Genomic DNA, 23166 nt, shown 5'->3' on the forward strand with positions numbered 1-23166 from the left:
GTCATTTTCTTCACTGTGGCCATCACAGGAAATTTTACTTTTGTAGTATTTTGGCCGTGTAAAAATGATAAAGAAAGCCAAAAATATAGAGCAACACTTCAGAAGCACACTGTAAAGCTTATGAAGGCAGCTGCTATTGAAATCTAGGATTGGCAGTAAGCCTACTTCATCTCTGAGTAATATTTTTAAATAGAATTATCTCAAGAAATTAATAAGGACTTGGAATCTTGTAGGATTCTTAAGATGACTCTAACCATTTGTTATGGGGCAAAATATGCCAATAAACTTTATTATACTGTTGGTGAATTAATAGATATATAAAATCTTGATATACAGGAATTTGGATTGACAAGGTCTGGTGAATTAAAGAACTATCTTAAGGTCATAAACCTTTTCTTCGACTGGGTGCGGTGGCTCATGCCTGTAATCCCAGCACTTTGGGAGGCCAAGGCGGGTGGATCACCTGAGGTTAGGAGTTCGAGACCAGCCTGGTCAACATGGTGAAGCTCCATCTCTACTAAAAATACAGAAAATTAGCCAGGCATGGTGGCGTGCATGTGTAATTCAGCTACTCAGGAAGCTGAGGCAGGAGAGCCTCTTGAACCCGGGAGGTGGAGGTTGCAGTGAGTTGAGATTGTGCCACGGCACTCCAGCCTGGGCAACAAGAGTAAAACTCTGTCTCAAAAAGAATAAAAAATAAAAATAAAAAATCATAAGCTTTTTGAGTTATGAATGGTTCAATTTCATTTTATTGACAAAGAAACTTAGTTCCAGAAAGGTTAAGTGATGTACCTAAGGGCAACAGGTAAGCTTTGACGGGTAAGCTACAACCGGATCCTAGGTTTCCTGAAACCAGTCCAGTGTTCTCTACACCATGAAATACAGCATTTGATCTTTAGTGCTTGATGGCTTAAACTTTTAGATCTCCTTGACTTGTCGTGTGCTCAGTTTTTCATGTTTACTCTTGCCCCTTGAATTGCTTCCTGTGACATATTCTTTGGCTTCTCACCAGTCAGATCAGCTCATTCATTCTTAAATGCTAGCAGCTACCACAAAAGGGCTGAGCCGCTGAAACAAAGATTTTGCAAGTTTTCTTTTTTTTTTCAATCATAACATTTGAAGGGGATTCAATATAAACTAATAGGTATATGAACACCTATTACATGTCAGACACTGTTCTAAAAGCATTGCATGGCCTTGCGCGGTGGCTCACGCCTGTAATCCCAGCACTTTGGGAGGCCGAGACGGGCGGATCACGAGGTCAGGAGATCGAGACCATCCTGGCTAACCCAGTGAAACCCCGTCTCTACTAAAAAATACAAAAAAAAAAAACTAGCCGGGCAAGGTGGCGGCGCCTGTAATCCCAGCTACTCAGGAGGCTGAGGCAGGAGAATGGCGGGAACCCGGGAGGCAGAGCTTGCAGTGAGCTGAGATCGCGCCCCTGGACTCCAGCCTGGGCGACAGAGCGAGACTCCGTCTCAAAAAAAAAAAAAAAAAAAAAAAGCATTGCAGGTATTTTTCATTAAATTCTCGTAACAGTCCTAAGAGGTAGGTTATTGCTGTTATGCTCCTCATTTTCCAGATGAGGCAATGGAGGTGGAGGGGGCTAAGGAGCCCACTTGTCACATAGTTGTTAATGGAACTAGAGAGCTATCAGCCTGGCTGGAGAGTTCACACTTTTAATCAGAATGCTACATTCACTCCCTTTGTAAGAGCAGCTGAATGACCTGTTAGTTAAATTTTAGTAGTTACTGTTTTGTGCTTCTAAGTTACTTTATTTGGTAACACAAATAAAAACTATTATATTTTGGCTGGGCGCGGTGGCTCATGCCTGTAATCCCAGCACTTTGGGAGGCCGAGGTGGGCGAATCACCTGAGGTCGGGAGTTCTAGACCAGCCTGACCAACATGAAGAAACCCCGTCTTTACTGAAAATACAAAATTAGCCGGGCATGGTGGCACATGCCTGTAATTCCAGCTACTCAGGAGGCTGAGGCAGAAGAATCGCTTGAACCCGGGAGAGGGAGGTTGCAGTGAACTGAGATCGCGCCATTGCACTCCAGCCTGGACGACAAGAGTGAAATGCCGTCTCAAAAGTTAAAAACAAGTATTATATTTTAAAATTTTATCTGGAGTCTTAGCCAACTCTTCAGTGTTTTAGCCAAGAATTATTTTCCCTTAAACAATGCAATTTTATATAGTTTGTTATAATTTTAAGTATGATATTTATTTTATCACTCTCAATTTTTAAATGAAATTAATAGGAAAGCAGAGTATGATATTTAGAAGTCTGATTTACAAATAACTTTTTAGGAAAAAACATATTCTATAATAACTAAGTTTATATTCTTTTCGGAGACTTAAATAAATCCCACCAAAGAGCAATTTTTGGTAGTATTCCAACCAGGACTTTCCTCTTCGATGATCATCTTGGTGAAGCTTTGGCACTTCCTTATGGGAAACTTAGTACTAGTATATATAAGAATTGAGAATGTTGGCCACTGTATTTTAAATTAGAATTACATGGAATTTATAGATTTAGAAGGATGTGTCTATTTTATAATCCATGCAGTATTGAGCTTTCCAGGCTGGGTCTGTTATTTCTTGTAGTATACAGCAGTCCTCTGTTATCTGCAGTTTCAGTAACCTGCAGTACACCATGGTCTAAAAGTGTTAAATGGAAAATTCCAGAAATAAGCAATTAATAAGTTTTAAATTGCACACCATTCTGAGCAATGTGATGAGATCTTGTACTTTCCCATTCCATCCCACCTGGGATGTGACTCATCCCTTCCCTTTGTCCAGCGTATCCACATCGTATATGCTGCCCACCTATTAGTCACTTAATAGCCGTCACGGTTATCAGATTGACAGATCACAAGAAGAAGGGTGAGTAGGGTACAGTAAGCTATTTTGAGAGAGAGAGAGAGACCACATTCATATAACTTTTATTATAGTATATTGTTATAATTGTTCTAACAAACTATAATTGTTATTACTAGTTTTTGTTGCTAATCTCTTACTGTGCCTAATTTATAAATTACACTTTATCAGAGATAGGTATGTGTAGGGAAAAAAATGCAGAGTACATATAGGGTTGGGTGCTATGTGGTTTCAGGCATCCCCTGGAGGTCTTGGAACATACTCCCTGCAGATAAGGGGGACTACTGTATATTTTATTTTGTTGTTTAGGAAAGTTTGTCCTCAGTCCTTTTTTCTCCCACAAAATGTTACACCTTTTCTTCCAGAAGAACTTTAAAATTACTTTGTCAAGTTTTAGAAAATAAGAACTACAATAAAAAGTTTTTGGTTCCTTAGTGAGGTTTTAAATTTGTTTAACTGCAGGCTTTGTTTTTCTTATTTAAGTTTCTGGTAAGGGAAAATATCATTATCCTTAGTCTACATTAGTGATAATTAAAACATTTACATATAGAATGAAATAAATGTATTAAATTCTTGCCTCACTGTGTTCTTTGTCATAGTTCCTTATGTTTAACTGCACAGTGCTTCGCATGTAGTAGGCACTTAGTAAACACTGGTGGAAGTTCGATTTGTGGGAGAATCGCTGTTTCAAACTGGATTACAGGCACGGTGGCTCATGCCTGTAATCCAGCACTTTGGGAGACCAAGGTGGGTGGATTACTTGAGGTCAGGAGTTCAAGACCAGCCTGGCCAACATGGTGAAACCCCATCTCTACTAAAAATACAAAAATTAGCTGGGTATGGTGGCACATGCCTGTAATCTCAGCTACTTGGGAGGCTGAGGCAGGAGAATGGCTTGAACCTGGGACGTGGAGGTTGCAGTGAGCCAAGATCACGCTGTTGCACTCCAGCCTGGGTGACAGAGCAAAACTCCATCTCAAAACAAAAAAAAAAAGAAAGAAACTGGATATTATCAGATGGAGAATCGATCTTAAACCACTCTATGGCAGCTTACTAAATTGAGAAAGCCTAAGAGGCTCCCTCCTGAAATGTAAACTGGAAATTAGTATTTAACCCAGATTCCATGGACACCAGATTTCTTAAGAAATCAGAGTCCTTTCTGGAAAAAGAGGAGCTTGGCAGGAGACATGCATGGATTAGTTCAAGGTTTGTCCTTACTCCACCTATGAAAAGCAGCACCTCATGGGGGCTTGGCTGCTGCTGTGGGACTGACAGGCAAGCAAACTTTGGAGTCACAGGTACAAGTTGCTTGCTACCAAAAATGGAATTTTGTAGGAGGTACAGCGTTGGATCTCAGAATTGTTGTTTTAACATAGTGTTGACACAGGGCAAGGCAGGGAGAATTTAAAAGAGACAAATGGCAGCGTCTGAATTAAAGTCTGCAGAGTCCAGCATTAGGGTTTATTAATCCACTAAAATCTAGGCCCTCCATTCAGGGGCAGAAGAGTGAGAAGGAAATGTACCACATGGGAGCAGAGGGAAAGGGGCCAGAGGCTAAGGGATAGAGCCTGGGTTCCTCTGGTTTTAGTACATAGTATCCTTGCTCACTGGCAAACGTAACCCAATAAATGATAAGATTATTTAAATTTCTCCTCTTAGAGTAGACGGCCCAAATGGAGTGGAAAGAGGAGAGAGAGAAGTATAGATAGAAGTACTGCCGTCTCTTAGGAAGAGAGAGGGAACTGTGAGGAGGGGTTGGTGAGTGTTCTCCCCTCCAATATCCATCTCCAAAATTCTTAGCCTCCCATTACAATATTCACTACAAGGTAATTTTCTTATAAATGAACATAGGCAAGTAAAAATTATGGAAGCTGATTAAAACCCTACTGTTTCAAAGTCTGTAGGTATCAGCTAGAATATATGTAGGGAAGTAAAAAGAGTGAAGTTGCTTTTTAAATTTAAATTAAAATATGCATGTTTCTAGTTTTCAGAAAATGTTCTTACAATAAAAGAAGAAAAATGAAACAGAAACTTGAAGGAAATACTATAATTTTATATTTTGCAGTCATTTTTAGAATAGTGTTTATGTATCCAAACTCACCCAAGAATACATAAAGGACAGAAGCTACTTTTTTTCTCCAGGGTCATGAGCCTGAATTAGAGATACAGAGCTTGGATCCACTTGGGTATTTCATAAATGTGAATTTACAGGTTATTAAGAGTATTTCATTTATCTTATTTATACATTCTCTAACAAGTTAATATTTGTGTCTTTTTAAAAACTGTTTTCACACTAAGTGATTCTAATATGGAGTTTTGAAACCTCTATTTTGTCCACGAGTAGTGCCACTATTCATATACTTATAGACTGTTTAAGGTATATTCGTGAATAATAAGCACAATTCAATGTTTAGAGATATGGCATATGTTAGCTTTTCCCTCTGGTGCTATGTGATCTCTGATTTTATTTAACCCAGACATTATTGTATTTTTCTTACAAATTTGAGAACATTAAGACCACTAGTCTAAAAGAATTTCTTTTTACTTTACCTAAGGAATCTCTCATTGACAACAAATTATGTTTTTAGTCTGGCAGCTGTAGAACCATCCATGATGCTCTTGGAAAATGTGAAGAGGCATCTGAAGCGCCCTGTATGGATTAATGCCGATATTCTTCCTGGTCCAAATGGAAATAGCAAAGTAATAGATGCAAAACCATTTTTAGACACCGTGACATTCTTCTTTCCAGACGTGACGTTTTCCCTGGGTTGGACAACAGGATGGCATCCTGAGAAAGTCAATGAAGGTAATAATTCTAATAATGTATTTCTTGTTGGTCAAATTAAAATATCCTCCAGGTATAAAAATATTATCTTTAATACAAAGCCCAAAACCCATTCGACAACATCTGAGCCTAATGGAAAAAAAGGCCTGACCCTTCAGGTATGTGTAGACCCTTCCGTCTGCTCTTTCAGATAGATGCCATGTTCACTGGTGATGCTGCAAATTTTAAGAGAGTTCATAGATTTATAGTCATATAAGTAAAGCTTTTGTTAGCAATCTCTTTTTCTAATTTTTAAAAACATAATTTTCCAGATTTTAAAGGAAAGTGGAATATTTCCCTTCTTTTTATCAGGAAATTAGCAGCTAAACTAACATATTCACTTAAGATTTCTGTAAAATGTTCCTTTACTGACTGACCAATATTTTTTACAACTTGCTTTTGATAGAGTATAGAGTTACTTAAAATAGATATATTCTGGCTGGGCGTGTTGGCTCCTGCCTATAATCGCCACACTTTGGGAGGCTGAGGTGGGCGGATCACCTGAGGTCAGGAGTTCGAGACCAACCTGGCCAACATGGCGAAACCCCGTCTCTACTAAAAATACAAAAGTTAGCCACGCATGGTAGCGCGTTCCTGTAGTCCCAGCTATAGCTACTCAGGAGGCTGAGGCAGGAGAATCGCTTGAACCCAGGAGGCGGAGGTTGCAGTGAGCCAAGATTGTGCCACTGCACTCCACCTGGACAATAGAGTGAGACTCTGTCCCCAAAAAAAAAAAAATGTGTGTGTGTGTATATATATGTATTTATTTATTTATTATGTGTGTATATAGTTTATATATAAAGATGTATATTCTCTGTCCATATATATACTTTTTTTTTGAAGTTATTTAGAAACAAGTGTGTTTTCCACGTGGTTTTTTTTTTTTTTAAACAGAGTCTTGCTCTGTTGCCCAGGCTGGAGTGCAGTGATGTGATCTCAGCTCACTGCAACCTCCACCTCCCAGGTTCCTGGGTTCAAGTGATTCTTGTGCATCAGCCTCTTGAGTAGCTGGGATTACAGGTGTGTGCTACCACGCCCAGCTTATTTTTGTGTTTTTTTTAGTAGAGATGGGGTTTCACCATGTTGGCCAGGCTGGTCTTGAACTCCTGACCTCCAGTGATCTGCCCACCTCAGCATCCCAAAGTGCTGGAATTACAGGCATGAGCCACTGCACCTGGCCTTTTTTTTTTTCTTTTTCTTTTTTAAGAAACAGGGTCTGGTTCTGTCACCCAGGCTGAGTGCAGTGGTACCATCATGGCTCACTGCAGCTTTGACCTCCTGGGCTCAAGCGATCCTCCCATCTCAGCCTCCAGAGTAGCTGGGACCACAGGCACACACCATCACACACAGCTAATTTTTAAATTTTTTGTAGAGATGAGGTCTCACTAAGTTGCCCAGGCTGGTTTCAAACTCCTGGGCTCAAGCGATCCTCCCACCTTGGCCTCCCAAAGTGCTGGGATTACAGGCATAAACCACCATGCCTGGCCCCACAATGTCTTAACACGATTTAAATATATATTTTTTGTATATATATATATATATATATATAGAGAGAGAGAGAGAGAGAGAGAGAGAGAGAGTGTCAATTTTTTTTTAACCACTATTTCTACTTTAAGTAAAATGTACAGGTAATTTGGGCAAGCCAAAAAGAAAATTGATTTGATGTTAACTATCACTTAAATAGCTAGTATATACCCCAAAGCTACCTTTTCTTGGAAAAGAAAATTTAACAAAAATAGAAAATCCAAGTTTACAGAGAATAATAATGATGCAGGTGTACCTAAAAGAAGAGCCTTAAAATCTTGAAAGTAAATAAAATCTAGTAGTGTAAATTTTCTTTTCTTATGCTTGAGTGATGAGTAAAACCTTTTTAATTCCTTAATTTTTTTGTTAAATTTGCTCTAGGTCACTTGTGGAATGATTTTTTATCTCCATTTTCCACTTATTTTTTTTTCGCATTAAGTAGCACTTTAATTCACTTAGCATCCAAATGGAAAGTATTATGAATTACCTATGAATTATCTATGGTTTTACCTAATTGTAGTTAATTTAGTCTTTTATTTAATTGTCTTTCAAGATTTCAATCAGTAAGGTTAAATTTTTTTCTTTTCTTTTAAGGGTACAGTTGGACAATGGTGAAAGAGATGGAATATATATGTAATGAACTAAGTCAGCCCGTAACGTTTCCTGTCAGAGCAGCGTTAGTCAGGCAGTCTTGTTCTCAGTTACTTTGGCTGTTAAAGCAATCAAGCAGGTATGTAATAGTTTAACAAATGTGTATGTGAGTGTGTATGAGAGACAGAGATAGAAAGGGCATGAAAATTGATTATTTAAGGGCAGTGTGTATGAGAGAAAGGTAGATGGAAAAAATGAAAACTGATGATATAAGCACACAGACTCTCTCACCAGATTGGAGCTCCTTGATGAACCCTAACTCACTTAACATCATATATTTTACCCCTATTCCTCACAAAAGTTTTTGTACATAGTAGGTGCTCAGTAAGTGTTAGCTGTCTTTTTCATTATGTTATACATTCACAAAAAGTGATGAATGGATAAATTAGCTTCTTTTTTAATTTCATCATAATTTCAGAAATCAGCCAGATGTGGTGGCTCACACCTGTAATCCCAGCACTTTGGGAGGCTGAGGCAGGAGGATCTCTTGAGCCCAGGAGTTTGAGATGAACCTGGGCAATTTAGTGAGAACTTGTCTTTACAAAAAAATTAAAAATTAGCCGAGCAAGGTGGCATGCGCCTGTAGTCTCAGCTATTCGGGAAGCTAAGGTGGGAGCATCACTTGAACCCGGGAGGTAGAGGCTTCAGTGAGCCAAGATCATACAAGTGTACTCCAGCCTAGGTGACAGAGCGAGACCCTGGCTCAAAAATAATAATACTTTCAGAAATCTTTTTTATATAAAAGTTTTAATATGTAATAAAAATTAGTTGGACCACCTATTGAATATTTAAATAGATTATAAAAGTACAGATATTAAAATTTTTATTATTTTGTTTTCTTTTAAGAGGTCAATCAGTAGAACAAAAGAAAAAGTCCAGAATCTGTCATGGAACTTAGTGTAGAAACAAGCTGACTTTTCAGATCTTTGGAGCAAGAAGTTCAACAACTGGTTTTGGGACAACAGGCTATGTAGGAAAAACAATGCTGACACCTTTGCTTATTCCTTGCTCCAAAATACATTCCCAATGAATTAAAGATTTGAACATCAAGCAGTAAATGCATAAAGAATAAACAGGGATGATTCCTTAAATATAGTTTCAGAATGGAGAAGACCTTTAGGCACAAACCCCGGAAACTGTAAAAGGAATTTTGATACATTTGAATCCATAAAAATGGAAAGCAGCTACTAAAAAGGCCCCCAATGTGTATGTCAGAGAAATGTAAAGAATTCTGACAAATAAAAGATTTTTACAAATTACCCAGAAATAGGCCCAGTTTAATAATTCACTATATTGCAGAGAGTAGTGAAAGCAGACAATCATACATTTTTGGCTGGAGTGTAACCTGATCAGTAATTTCCTTGGAGAGAAATTTGGCATATACTCATGAATCTCACTATTGAGACCATGTCTTACTAATAGAAGTTCACATAAGCACAGAGACATAGGTACAGGGATATTCTGGTAGCATCATTTGTAGTAATAAAAGACTTGAAACATTCTAAGTATCTATCAGTCAGACACTGTGGAATAAATTATGGTACACCCGTATGATGGAATATTATATGTTACAGATAATGCAGTAGACCCTATGTTTTAATATGGAATGATCTGTAAGGTATATCATTAACTGAATAAATTAAGATGCAGAATGATAGGTATAGTATGATTCCATTTGCATGTGGGAAAATTGATGTGTAAAAATATTTATAGATAAATTGAGCTTAGAGTAGTTTGAATCAGTGGCTGCTAGCATTATGCTTAAAGAGGAATATTAGGTGATACCAGACACTATACCAATCAGATTCTTAGTTACAAACAATTATGGGGCAACTCTCATTGTTAAAGTATCCCATGATGCTATTTGACATTCTCTTTTTGCAAACACATCATCTATTTATTAACTCTGCCTCTAGTTTTGTTTGTTTTCATTAGTGTCAGAGAAGTGCACTGAAATCAAATAACATACTGTATTAATTTTTTAAAGATTATTATTGAAATTAAAGCATTACATTTAATTAAAATTTTCAATTCTCATGGAAAACGCTAGAATTTTTTAGAATATATCTTCTTACCCCCATTTGAGAAACATTTACAATATAGATGGACTCTGTTTTCTTGGAGACATAATACTCAGATAATCATGTGCACAAGTACCATAAGACTATGGCCACATTTATGAGAGAATTCAGACCAGCCTATATTCCATTTGGGTATATTTTGTTTCATTTTTAATGATGTCACATTGATTTTCACATAGTCATGTGTGTGATAAGAGCACCTAAAATCTATTCTCTTAGCAAATTTTTCAAATACAACAGTGTTAACTATAGTCCTCATACTGTCCATTAGATCTCTAGACTTAGTATCCTGTGTAACTGCAAGTTCATCTACTCGTTATCTTTTAAAGATACCTATTTACTCTCATTTTACTGGTTTTGAGAATCATATTTATCCTCCAAAGTTCTAGAGTCTGCTTGTTTTTCTAATTATTCCATAGAAAAAAACTACAGAACATTATCATTAGTTCTACAGACTTAGAGGTTCTTATATTGTTTGAGATAGGAAGGAAAAGTACATTTATTTTTTAAAAACTTAGCACTGAAGTATTTATGTAGACTACTTTTTATAGTAAAAGCAATGTAGGCCGATAACAGTGTTTCAGATAACAAAATCTGGATAATACAGTTCTACTTTAAAAGACTGAAGGTTAGAATTGCCTCTATGGTGGACCCAGGTGTTTTAATTTTGTTCCTAATAATTTTCTTATCTAATGTTTGTGAGATTACATGAAGACAGCAACCTTGCTTATCTTGATTATCCACAAATCTTCAGAATTTAAAACAATGCCCAGCACATCATAGGAATTTAATAAATAGTTATTAAATGGAAAAACCAAATGCATACAGGCACTGATTCATCATAGAGGGCATTAGAAGCCTGTACTTTCTGGAGAAGTAGTTTTGGTGTTTAAATACAAAAATAGCTATAAAAGGCAGCATTAAGCAAAGAGGCTTAGAGGTTATTTTTGTTACTGTGGTGTCAAGTACCGCCTCAATCACCTTGTGATGTGTGCTAATGCAATTAGTAATACGAATAATATATTACAAAGAGGAGTAGCTTCTAGAGAAAGAATGCTTCTAAAAAGACAGCAATATCCCACCTTTAAACAAGAACCTCATTTTGAGTCAAGCAATTGTACATGAATGAATCTTGCAATGTCAAGAGAGCTATTTGAAATAAAACACTATCACAATATTTCTGTGTCAGGGAACTCAATGAATGATGAACTGCCAATCCCTTTTTGCTTCTCATTTAAGTAGTTGGTGAATCCACTCTGCCATCACACCCATGAACCATGGCGAAGTTTCAGTTTTTGACAGCATACCTGTTCAAAGAACAGGCTAAGTGTTTTTATTATAGAAATTTCAAAATACAGTAACTCAAACAGGAGAGAAGTTTATATTCCTCTCTCCAAACAGTCCAGACTCAGGAAGGTCTCAGGAGAGTAGAGGCTCTTCTCCAACGGTCATCTAGAGCGTAGGTTCATTCTGTCTTGTTCCTCTGCTAACCCTGGGAGTGTCAACATGCACATAAGTAGAAGCTGACATACACCATCACATTCCCGTTCCAGCCCACAAATGTTGAAAGAAAAAAAACATACACCAGAGTAACTAAAATAACCTCTAAGGCTTTTTGCTTAATGCTGCGTTTTATAACTATTTTTGTCTTTAAACACCAAAACTGCTTCTCCAGAAAGTACAGACTTCTAATGCCCTCTATGATGAAACAGTGCCTGTATGCATAAATATATATGTGTGTGTGTGTGTGTGTGTGTGTGTGTGTGTGTGTGTGTGTGTATGAAGGCATATACTAGGTGTATTTAGATGACCTGTATATACTAGGAGTATTTATATTTTTATACTGGGGTGTGTGTGTATATATATATAAAATGCATATACATATATATGAAGGCTATAGATTCTGTATACAGTCATCTGTCAGTATATGTGGAGGATTGGTTCAAGGATGCTCAGCATATACCAAAATCGGCTCATTCTGAAGTTCCCAAGCTGTTCCTGTGGGACTTGAGTACACAGAAAGTCAACCTCCTTATACCCACATTTCAAATCCTGTAAATACTCTATGTCCATTCTCATTTGGTTGAAAAAATCAGTATATCAATGGACTCACTCAGTTCTAAACTGTGTTGTTCAAGAGTCAACTATACTGATACAGATATTGTGTCCAAATCTATATCCTAAATTATCTTAGCATTTTAAAAAATAGTCTTTCAGGGCCAGGTACAGTGTCTCATACCTGTAATCCTAGTACTTTGGGAAGCCAAGGTGGGCGGATCACCTGAGGTCATGAGTTCAAGACCAGCTTGGCCAAATGGTGAAACTCCATCTTTACTAAAATCCAAAAAAAAAAAAAAAAAAAATAGCCATGCATGATGGCAGGTGCCTGTAATTCCAGCTACTTGGGAGGCTGAGACGGGGGAATCGCTTGAACTCGGGAGACGGTGGTTGCAGTGAGCCGAGATCTCACCACTGCACTCCAGCCTGTGCAGCTGAACAGGTCTCTGTCTAAAAATATATATATATAGTCTTTCAATTGATTTTCTTGAGTTTTCTAAGCAAAAAAATTTATTCTCTTCAAATAATGTTAACTTTTTTCAACTTTTGTATCTCTAATTTCTTTTTTATGATGGTTAATACCTCTAGAGTAGTGATTCTCAAGGTATTATCAGTAGTGGTGATTTGGCTCTCCAGCAGACAATGCCTGAGGACGTTTTTAATTGCCACACCAAAAGATGAGGGGTGGGGGGCAGGGATTCTATTGAACAACTAGTGGTAAAGGCCAGGGATTCCGCTTTAGACATCCTACATGGCACAGGACAGCTCCCACAGTAAAGAATTATCTAACTGAAATGTCAGTAGTCAACATTGAGAACTCTAGAACAGTGTTACATAATATTGCTAATAGTGCCCAAACATATCTTATTCTTACCTTTAAAAACAGCTTAGTATTCTGCAAAGATACTACAGAAGTACAGTCATGTATCGCTTTAAGATGGTGATACCTTCTGAGAAATTTTTCATTAGGTCATCTGGGCACAGTGGCTCAGGCCTGTAATCTTAGCACTTTGGGAGGCCGAGGTGGGTGGATCCCTTGAGGTCAGGAGTTTGAGACCAGCCTAGTCAACATAGTGAAACTCCATCTCTACTAAAAATACAAAAATTAGCTGGGTGTAGTGGCGCACATCTGTAATCTCAGCTACTCAGGAGGCTGAGGCAGGAGAATCGCTTGAACCTGGGAGGCAGAGGTTGCAGTGAGCCGAGATCATGCCACTGCACTTCAGCCTGGGAGGCAGAGCAAGACTCTGTCTCAAATACATGGAAATTACTACACAAATACATGGAAATTAAATAATATGTTCCTGAATGACCAGTGGGTCAATAAAGAAATTAATAAAGAAATTGAAAAATTTATTGAAACAAATGATAATGGAAACACAACATATCAAAACCTAGCAGATGCAGCAAAAGCCATACTAAGATGGAAATTTATAGCTATAAGTGCCTATATCAAAAATTTTTTTAACTTCAAATAACCTAACAGTGCATGCTAAAAACTAGAAAAGCAAGAGCAAACCAAACCCAAAATTAGTAGAAGAAAATAAATAATAAAGATCAGGCCAGACACAGTGGCTTACTCCTGTAATCCCAGCACTTTGGGAGGCCAAGGCAGTGAATTACCTGAGGTCAGGAGTTTGAGACCAGGCTGACCAACAAGGCGAAACCCTGTCTGTACTAAAAATACAAAAATTAGCCGGGCGTGGTGGCACACACCTGTAATCCCAGCTACTCGGGAGGCTGATGCAGGAGAATCAGTTGAACCTGGGCAGCAGAGATTGCAGTGAGCCGAAATCATACCGCTGCACTCCAGTCTGGGCAACAGAGCAAGACTCCATTAAAAAAAAAAGCAAAAATAAATGAAATTGAAATGAAGAAAACAGTACAAAAGATCAGTGAAACAAAAAGTTGGCTTTTTGAAAAGTTAAAGAAAACTGACAAATCTTTAGCTCTAGCCAGACTAAGAAAAAATAGAGAATCCAAATAAATAAAATCAGATACGAAAAAGGAGACATTACAGTTGATACTGCGGAAATCCGGAGAATTATTAGTGACTACTATGAGCAACTATATGCCAATAAACTGGAAAATCTAGAAGAAATGAACAAATCCCTAGAGTCATACAACCAACCAATACTGAACCATGAAGAGATCTAAAACCTGAACAGACCAATAACAAGTAATGAGATTGAAGCCTTAAAAAGTCTTTCAGTAAAGAAAACCCTGGGACCCGATGGCTTTACTGTTGAATTCTACCAAACGTTTAAAGAGAGATAACATCAGTCCTATTCAAACTATCCAAAAAATAGAGGAGGAGGGAATACTTCTAAACTTATTCTACAAGGCCAGCATTACCCTGATACGAAAAACAAAGACATATTTAAAAAACAAACAAACAAAAACTACAGGTCAATATTACTGATGAACATTGATGCAAAAATCCTCAGCAAAATACTAGCAACCTGAATTCACCAATACATTAAAAAGATCATTCATCATGACGAAGTGGGATTTATCCGAGGGATGCAAGAATGGTTCAACACATGTAAATCAATCACTGTGATACATCGTATCAACAGAATAAAGGACAAAAACCATATGATCATTTCAATTGATGCTGAAAAAACATTGGGTAAAATTCAACATCCCTTCGTGATAAAAACCCACAAAAAACTGGGTATGGAAGGAGCATGCCTTAACATAATAAAAGCTATGTACAACAGACCCACAGCTAGTATTATGCTAAGTGGGATAAATCTGAAAGCCTTTTCTCTAAGACCAGGAAGAAAACAAGGATGCCCAGTTTCACCATTGTTATTTAACATAGTAATAGAAGTCATAGGTAGAACAGTCAGCCAAGAAAGATATATAAAGGACATCCAAATTGTAAAGGAAGACATCAAATTATCCTTGTTTTCAGATGATATGATCTTATATTTGGAAAAACCTAAAGACTCCACAGAAAAAAACTATTAGAACTGATAAATTCAGTAAAGTTGCAGGATACAAAATCAGCATACAAAAATTACTAACATTTCTATACACCAACAGTGAACAATTAAAAAAGAAATGAGAAAAGTGATCCCACTTAGAATAGCCACAAATAAAATTAAATACCTAGAAGCTAACCAAAGAAGTAAAAGATCTCTATAATTAAAACTATAAAACACTGATACAAGAAATTGAAGAGGACACCCCAAAATGGAGAGATATTCCATGTTCATGGATTGGAAGAATTAATATTGTTAAAATATCCATACTACCTAAAGCAATCTACAGATTCAATGCAGTCTTATCAAAATTCCAATGACATTCTTCACAGAAATATAAAAAAAATCCTAAAATGTATAGGGAACCACAAAGACCCAGAATAGCCAAAGTTATCCTAAGCAAAATGAACAAAACTGGAAGAATCACATTTATCTGACTTCAAATTATACTACAGAGCTATAGTAACCAAAACAGCATGGTACTGGCATAAAAACAGACACAGAGACCAATGGGACAGAATTGAGAACCCAGAAACAAATGCACACACCTACAGTGTTCTCACAAAGCTGCCAGGAACATACACTGGGGAAATGAGTCTTTTCAGTAAATGGTGCAGGGAAAACTAGATAGCCATACGCAGAAGAATGAAACTAGACCCCTCTCTCCTACTATATACCAAAATGAAATCAAAATGGATTAAAGACTTAAATCTAAGACCTCAAACTATGAAACTACTACAATAAAACATTGGGGAAACCCTTCAAGACATTGGTCTTGGCAAAGATTTCTTTAGTAATACCCCGCAAGCAAGGTAGCCAAAGCAAAAATGGACAAATGGGATCACATCAACTCATAAAGCTTCTGTACAGCAAAGGAAATGGTCAACAAAGTGAAGAAACAATGTACAGAATGGGAGAAAACTTTTGCAAACTACCCATCTAACAAGGGATTAATAACTAGAATATGTAAGTAGCACAAACTACTGGAAAAAAATCTAATCTGATTTTTAAATGGGTGAAAGATTTGAATAGACATTTCTCAAAAAAAGACACACAAATGGCAAACAGGCATATGAAAAGGTGCTCAACATCATTGATTATCAGGGAAATGCAAATCAAAATTATGATAAGATATCATCACACCCCAATTAAAATGGCTTTTATCCAAAAGACAGGCAGTAAATGCTGGCAGGGATGTGGAGAAAAGGGAACCCTGGTGTGCTGTTGGTACGAGGATTTCAGGGGTTTTTTTTTTGTTTTTTGTTTTGTTTTGTTTTGTTTTGTTTTGTTTTGTTTTGTTTGAGATGGAGTCTCACTGGGTTGCTCAGGCTAGAGTGCAATGGCACGATCTCGGCTCACTGCAAGCTCTGCCTCCCAGGTTCAAGCGATTCTCCTGCCTCAGCTTCCCAAGTGGCTGGAATTACAGGTGCCTGCCACCATGCCCAGTTAATTTTTTTTTTTCATATTTTTAGTAGAGACAGCGTTTCACCACCCTGGTCAGGCTGGTCTCAAACTCCTGACCTCAGGCTATCCGCCCACCTTGGCCTCCCAAAGTGCTGGGATTACAGGCATAAGCCACCATGCCCAGCCAGGTTTTAGTTTTTTGAGGAAAAAACTATACATAGAGCTACCGTACGATCCAGCAATCTCACTGCCTGGTATGTAAACAAAAGAAATCAGTATATTGGAGAGATAGCTTTACTTCCATGTTTGTTGCAGCACTGTTCCCAATACCCCAGATTTGAAAGCAACCAAAGTGTTCATCAACAGATGAATAGATTAAAATATATATATGGTACTTATACACAATGGAATATATAAGATCTCAGCCATAAAAAAGAATGAGATCCTGTCATTTACAACAACATGGATGGAACTGGAGATCATTATGCTAAGTGAAATAAACCAGACACAGAAAGATAAACATCTCATGTTCTTATTTATTTGTGGGTTCTAAAAATTGGAGCAGTTGAACCCATGGAGATGGGGAGTAGGAGGGTGGTTTACCAGAGGCTGGGATAGGTAGTGGTGGTGGGTGTTGGGAGGGGGGGGTGTGAATGGCTAATGAGCATGAAAAAATAGTTTGAATGAATAAGGCCTAATATGTGATAGCACAACAGGGTGACTATAGTTCATTTAATTGTACATGTAAACATAACTAAAAGAGTATAATTGAACTGTTAAATATCTGAGGGGATGGGAACCCCGTTTTTCAAGTGATCATTACGTAGTACATGCCTGTATCAAAAATCTCATGTACCCCATAAATATATATACCTACTATCTACCCACTAAAATTAAAAGTAAGTGAGCCTCTGCCCATTTTCCAATTCCTGTTGCTCCTGGACTAATCAACCTTGCTGATCCCTTCAGCGTTCTGGGTGGGGTGAGAGGAAGAGCAGCATCCCACATGGGTAGTGAAGCTAGGTGCTTACTTCACTCTTACGTTTCCTCGTAGGAGAACACACAGGCCAAGGAGATCTTTGTTGGCACTGAACTGTCCTGCCTTAGAGGAGGGGTAATGTGGGTAAAGTGAAAAGTTTTACCTTCCTCAATGTGTCTATTCCAGATTTTGTGTGTGTGTATACTCCAATGTAGTAGCGGAGTCTTTCCACTGGACTCCTGGGTTCCCACAAAGGTACTTTTAACCATGAGTTGTTGTCAAAATCAGTGTTTCGGCCAGGCACAGTGGCTCATGCGTGTAATCCCAGCACTTTGGGAGGCTGAGGCGGGTGGATCACAAGGTCAGGAGATCAAGACCATCCTGGCTAACATGGTGAAACCCCGTCTCTACTAAAAAGAATACAAAAAAAATTAGCCGGGCGGTGGCTGTGGGCGCCTGTAGTCCCAGCTACTTGGGAGGCTGAGGCAGGAGAATGGCGTGAACCTGGGAGATGGAGCTTGCAGTGAGCCGAGATTGTGCCACTGCACTCCAGCCTGGGTGACAAAGCGAGACTCTGTCTCAAAAAAAAAAAAAAAAAAGAAAAGAAAAAAAAAATCAGTGTTTCAGTAGGGTAGACAAGGGATAAAAGCTCCTATTCTGCAGTTTTACTCATGTTACATGTCTTCCTGTAATAACACATTGGCTATAACTCAGTTATGTACCTGTACTTAGTTACAGGTAAAGCTGGGAAATGTAGATTTTATTTTGTACAACCTTGTGTCTGGTTAGAATTCAGGAGTTTGTTAGAAAGAAAAAGGAGAATGGTTATTGGAGTAAAAGTACCAGTTTCTGTCATACATTAATAAAACATTATTAATGTTATTTTATTTAAGTGTTTTGTGTGTTACTTTTTTTCTTTTAAAAGTATTTTAAATTTAATTTTTCAAACAAAAAAATTAATTCAAAAGCTTAATGGAATAAAGACTTACACTGTGAAAAGCCTTTCTCTCATCCACCCAGTCTTCCTGCCCAATGTCACTAACTACAATAGTTAGTTTCTTTATACATATAAGAGTAAGTGTAAATATAACTTCTTAATTTCCCCTCCTTTTTACTTTTATCTTTATTATTAATTTTTTTTTTTTTTGAGATGGAGTCTCGCTCTGTTGCCCAGGCTGGAGTGCAGTGGCCAGATCTCTAGCTGGGACTACAGGCGCCCGCCACCTCGCCCGGCTAGTTTTTTGTATTTTTTTAGTAGAGACGGGGTTTCACCACGTTAGCCAGGATGGTCTCGATCTCCTGACCTCGTGATCCGCCCGTCTCAGCCTCCCAAAGTGCTGGGATTACAGGCTTGAGCCACCGTGCCCGGCCATTTTTTTGTTTTGTTTTGTTTGTTTTGTTTTTGAGACGGAATCTCACTCTGTCACCAGACTGGAGTTCAGTGGTGCAATCTTGGGTCATTGCAACCTCTATCTCCCAGATTCAAGTGATTCTCCTGCCTCAGCCTCCCGAGTAGCTGGGACTACAGGTGGGCGCCACCATATTCAGCTAATTTTTTGTATTTTTAGTGGAGACAGGGTTTCACCATGTTGGCCAGGATGGTCTTGATCTCTTGACTTCATGATCCACCCACCTCTGCCTCCCAAAGTCCTGAGATTACAGGCGTGAGCCACCACACTCAGCCTATTTTATTTATTTACTTATTTATTTATTTATTTGAGATGGAGTCTTGCTCTGTTGCCCAGACTGGAGTGCAGTGGCAGGATCTTGGCTCACTGCAACCTCTGCTTCCTGGGTTCAAGTGATTCTCATGTCTCAGCCTCCCTAGGAGCTGGGTTTGCAGGCACCTGCCACCATACCCAGCTATTTTTTTTTTTTTATCTTTAGTGGAGACAAGGTTTCGCCACATTGGCCAGGCTGGTCTTGATTGCCTGACCTCAAGTGGTCCACTACCTCAGCCTCCCAAACTGCTGGGATTACAGGCGTGGGCCACCCCGCCTGGCCCCCCTCATTTTTAAAACAAAAGATAGTATGTCATACACCTTGCTTCTTGATTCTGTTCTTTTCTTTGCTTTTTTTTTTCTTTTCCTTCCTCTTTTTTTTTTTTTTTTAACTTAACAATACATCGTGGAGCTCTTTCTGAAGTAAACTTTCTTGATTTTCTTTCCTAGGTGCATGATATGTATGTATGTACTATAATTGACTTAACAAGCCTCATTTTGATGGGCATTTGGCCTATTTCTAATGTTTTATATTACATTGTTTTCATGAATAACCTTATTATAAATGTTTTCATATGTACAAATATATGTCATCTCTAACTCTTAAAGTATTTTTGTCTATTTCCTCATCTACCTTCATAGTTTTTGCTTTTTAAATGTTTATGATATGCTATATGTTGTGTACACATTCATATCTATTTTCTCTTCATTAAGAATTATACCTTTACCATGGTGTTCTTGGTCTTATTTAATGATTTTTTTTAACCTCAATTCACATTTTCTTTTTGTTTGCTTTGAATAACTTTGCTTTATCCTTTATTTGAAAAGTAACTTAATGGAGTTTTGGTTTTTTACTGTTTTTTTGTTTGTTTGTTTGTTTGTTTTCTTTTTTTGAGACAGAGTCTAACTCTGTAGCCCAAGCTGGAGTGCAGTGGCACTATCTCGGCTCACTGGAACCTCCACCTCCAAGTCTCAAGCGATTCCCGTGCCTCAGCCTCCCAAGTTAATGGGACTACAGGCACGCGCCACCACGCCCAGCTAATTTTTTGTGTTTTAGTAGAGACTTGGTTTCACCGTGTTACCCAGGGTGGTCTCAAGCCCCTGAGCTCAGGCAATTGGCCCGCCTCGGCCTCCCAAAGTGCTGGGATTACAGGCATGAGACACCGCGCCCTGCCTTTTATTTTTTTCTTTTTTTTTTACTGTCTTTTCTAGGAGTGATTTATGATTATTTTTCAAAAGTTTTAAATTTACAGAAAAGTTGCAAAAACTACCACATTTCCTTCACCCAGATTCCCCAGTTGTGAACATTTTCCTGCATTTGTCCATTATTTCTCTATACATATATAATTTTCTGTTTATGTTTTTCTGCATGAGCCTCGTTATCCGTAAGTACTCCAGAGGATACCACCCCGAAGGACAGCTTCTGTATTACCATCATGCAGCCTCCCAGTCAGGAAGTCAGCATTGGTACAACAGTACCATCCAGTCCACAGACCCCATTCAGATTCTGCCAACCATTGCAACAATACCTCTTTTCCTCTTCTGATCCGGAAAACCCTCCAAGAACATGCATTGAATTTAGTTATCACATCTCCTCAGCCTACTTCACTCTGTAATAGTTCCTGTTTCCTTCTCTGTCATATACTTAACAATCTTAAAGATCATGGAGACTTGAAAGGAGAGGAGATTGTGATAGAGCAGTAACACCAAGGTGCTTCCTCAACTGCTGGTCATGTTCTATTTGCACTGGAGTTCACTTTATAATAATCTGATAAAATTTATATTTATGTTTTATGTACTTTTTTCTATGTGTGTTATTTCACAATAAAGAAGGTTAAAAAATGAAGTTTGAGAATTAATATCAATGAATACAATTTAAGATACCCTCAGGCAATGGTTTTTCCATTTCAGTCTAAATAGAATTAAGTGAATATTAAAAGAGGCAAAATAATACTGGGAAGCTCTTCTTTTTACCTAAATGATCATAACCATGTCTTTTCATAAGATTTGTCACCGTGGTGCCCAGATAAAGTAATAAAGATTCCATTTTAGCAAAAAATGTAGGTTTCAGAACTAATTTTCATTTTTCATTTTCTGTGTCCCTGAGCTATAGTTTAAAATTCTTTTTGGTTTGTAATATGATACTGCTGTGGGGCAATATCCAAATTGCTTTCCTCTGTTGCATTTCCAGAATGGTGTCACCATCCTATAAGGGCAGGAATATGTCAATATGACAGGAAAATATGCCTTGGTTAGGCAGTTCTTCCTTATCATTAGCAGAAAAAATGCTTTGGAAATTTTTCCCTGGATTCTGACAAGCTTACAGGGAATATAAATATGAAACTGCTTAACAGCTTTGCATTTCCCTAGACTTGAATGCAACAGTAGTAGTGTCACCAGAAGAAATGAAAGTATACAGTTTAAGTAACATGAACATTCTGAGCATATTCTTACATCCATAATGAATTTACATAGGTTGTTGGTTTTCAGCTCATCAGATAAAGATCTAAATGTATTCTATTTGTCATTCTTAGTGGTATCTCTTGGCATTCTTGTATCTCATACAAAAACCTCCAAAAGAAACAGCAGGGCCTCCATACATGACTCTGAGTGTTGTAGATATCAGTGACATTTGTGTCTCTTCACAATCCCTTCCCATTGTGCTTTTCACTCTGACGAGGCTCCTGAACAAACCCAGGTTACAGATTCCTCCATCAGCAACACAATCTCTTCTATTCCTTTTTCCAAAATTAGACCCATTTCCCATGCCACCCGTCTGGTTTCTTAGTCCATTTAACATTCTTGCAATTCAGATAGAGCAGTTATGTCATTTAGACAACAGCAGTATGAATGTTTTTTGTCTCTAGTCCCTCTTCATGAAAGAATGGAATATGAAAGTACAGTTACACCGTTGCTGATTAATTTTTTCGTCTGAGTGAATTTGAGTTAGAGATAAATGAAAGTATTTTTAGGCTTATTGGAATGAGTCATCACTTTCTTCCACTTTTAACTATATAATTCTGTTTTATTTCAATGCAGGTACAGCCTGACTATTTGGACTGGAAAAAATGATAACTATTCCATTGAAGATTTACTTTACATTAGAGACCATTTTGACAAAAAACAAGTTTTCTATGACATCTTGGAACCACAAAACCATGAATTTAAACAAGCTATTGGAATCAAAGTTAATCTCTAAGAAGAAGATTCTCCTCAATTATTTCCTGTGTTTTGGTTTCATAATCCTCTCCATTGGTCTGAATTAATTACCATATAAATTATGGTTATTCGTTTACGTTCCAAGTCATCTAATCAAGAAACGTTTACTGTGTGCTTACTCTGTGGGCATATGTCCTTATAATAATGCACTTACATAAAAGATTTGGAAAGAAGAGAGTTATTTCCACACGTGGCCTAGTCTAATAATAATTCAGGAAAATGATACTCTACACCCCTTTATAAAAAATAGTTTTGATAAACTAAAGATGATTGGCAGAATCCACATGTTATAAAACAGGTATAAACCACATGTGCTTGGCACTTGCATTACAGAGATTATGAAAAATATGGTACTCTCTTTTCCTTTTTTCCTAGAAAACTGTTTTTTTTTCAGAGATAATAAAAAAGGAAGAGAGCTTTTAAAGTGTGTTTAATTTTCACAGGGGTGAGCAGCTGTCTTATATCAAGATTAATCCATTTCCTGAAACTATTAGATCTAGAATTTCCATGTCATTGGGAAGCATGCTAGTGGCTAAATATTTTTTTGTATTTCTTATTTCTATAGTATCTGATTTATAGTGAACAATATACTATTGGAGAGCAGTTTTAGTCTTTGTAATATATCATTTGTTTTCCAAGTTTCTTACTGCCACCACCTTCATTCAGGTCCTTGTTCTACTAGTAGAATTTTATGAAATACTTTTTTCATGGCTCATTGCTCACACTCTACTCAGAGATAACCTGATTTTTCTGCTAAACAAAACTTTCTTTTCTTTTTCTTTTTTTGTTTTATTTTATTATTATTATTGGGTGTTTTTTTTGTTTGTTTGTTT

The 23166-nt window shown here is 37.6% G+C and overlaps 1 protein-coding gene across 5 annotated transcripts in view; it reads left to right on the top strand.

Moving 5' to 3' along the window:
- The window catches only part of FAM151B (family with sequence similarity 151 member B), a 48664-nt gene extending 25877 nt beyond the window's left edge, over positions 1–22787 (top strand). For 2 of the 5 annotated variants that reach the window (XM_078004305.1, XM_028849278.2), the window contains 3 exons: positions 5471–5688; positions 7825–7960; positions 22154–22751. In XM_078004305.1, the coding sequence (XP_077860431.1) occupies positions 5471–5688; positions 7825–7960; positions 22154–22313 (514 nt within the window). In that variant the 3' untranslated portion in view covers positions 22314–22751. 5 annotated transcript variants of the gene reach the window in all.
- The last annotated feature ends 379 nt before the right edge of the window (positions 22788–23166 follow it).

This window comes from Macaca mulatta, chromosome 6 (genome assembly GCF_049350105.2).
Source record: "Macaca mulatta isolate MMU2019108-1 chromosome 6, T2T-MMU8v2.0, whole genome shotgun sequence".
NCBI lineage: Eukaryota > Metazoa > Chordata > Mammalia > Primates > Cercopithecidae > Macaca > Macaca mulatta.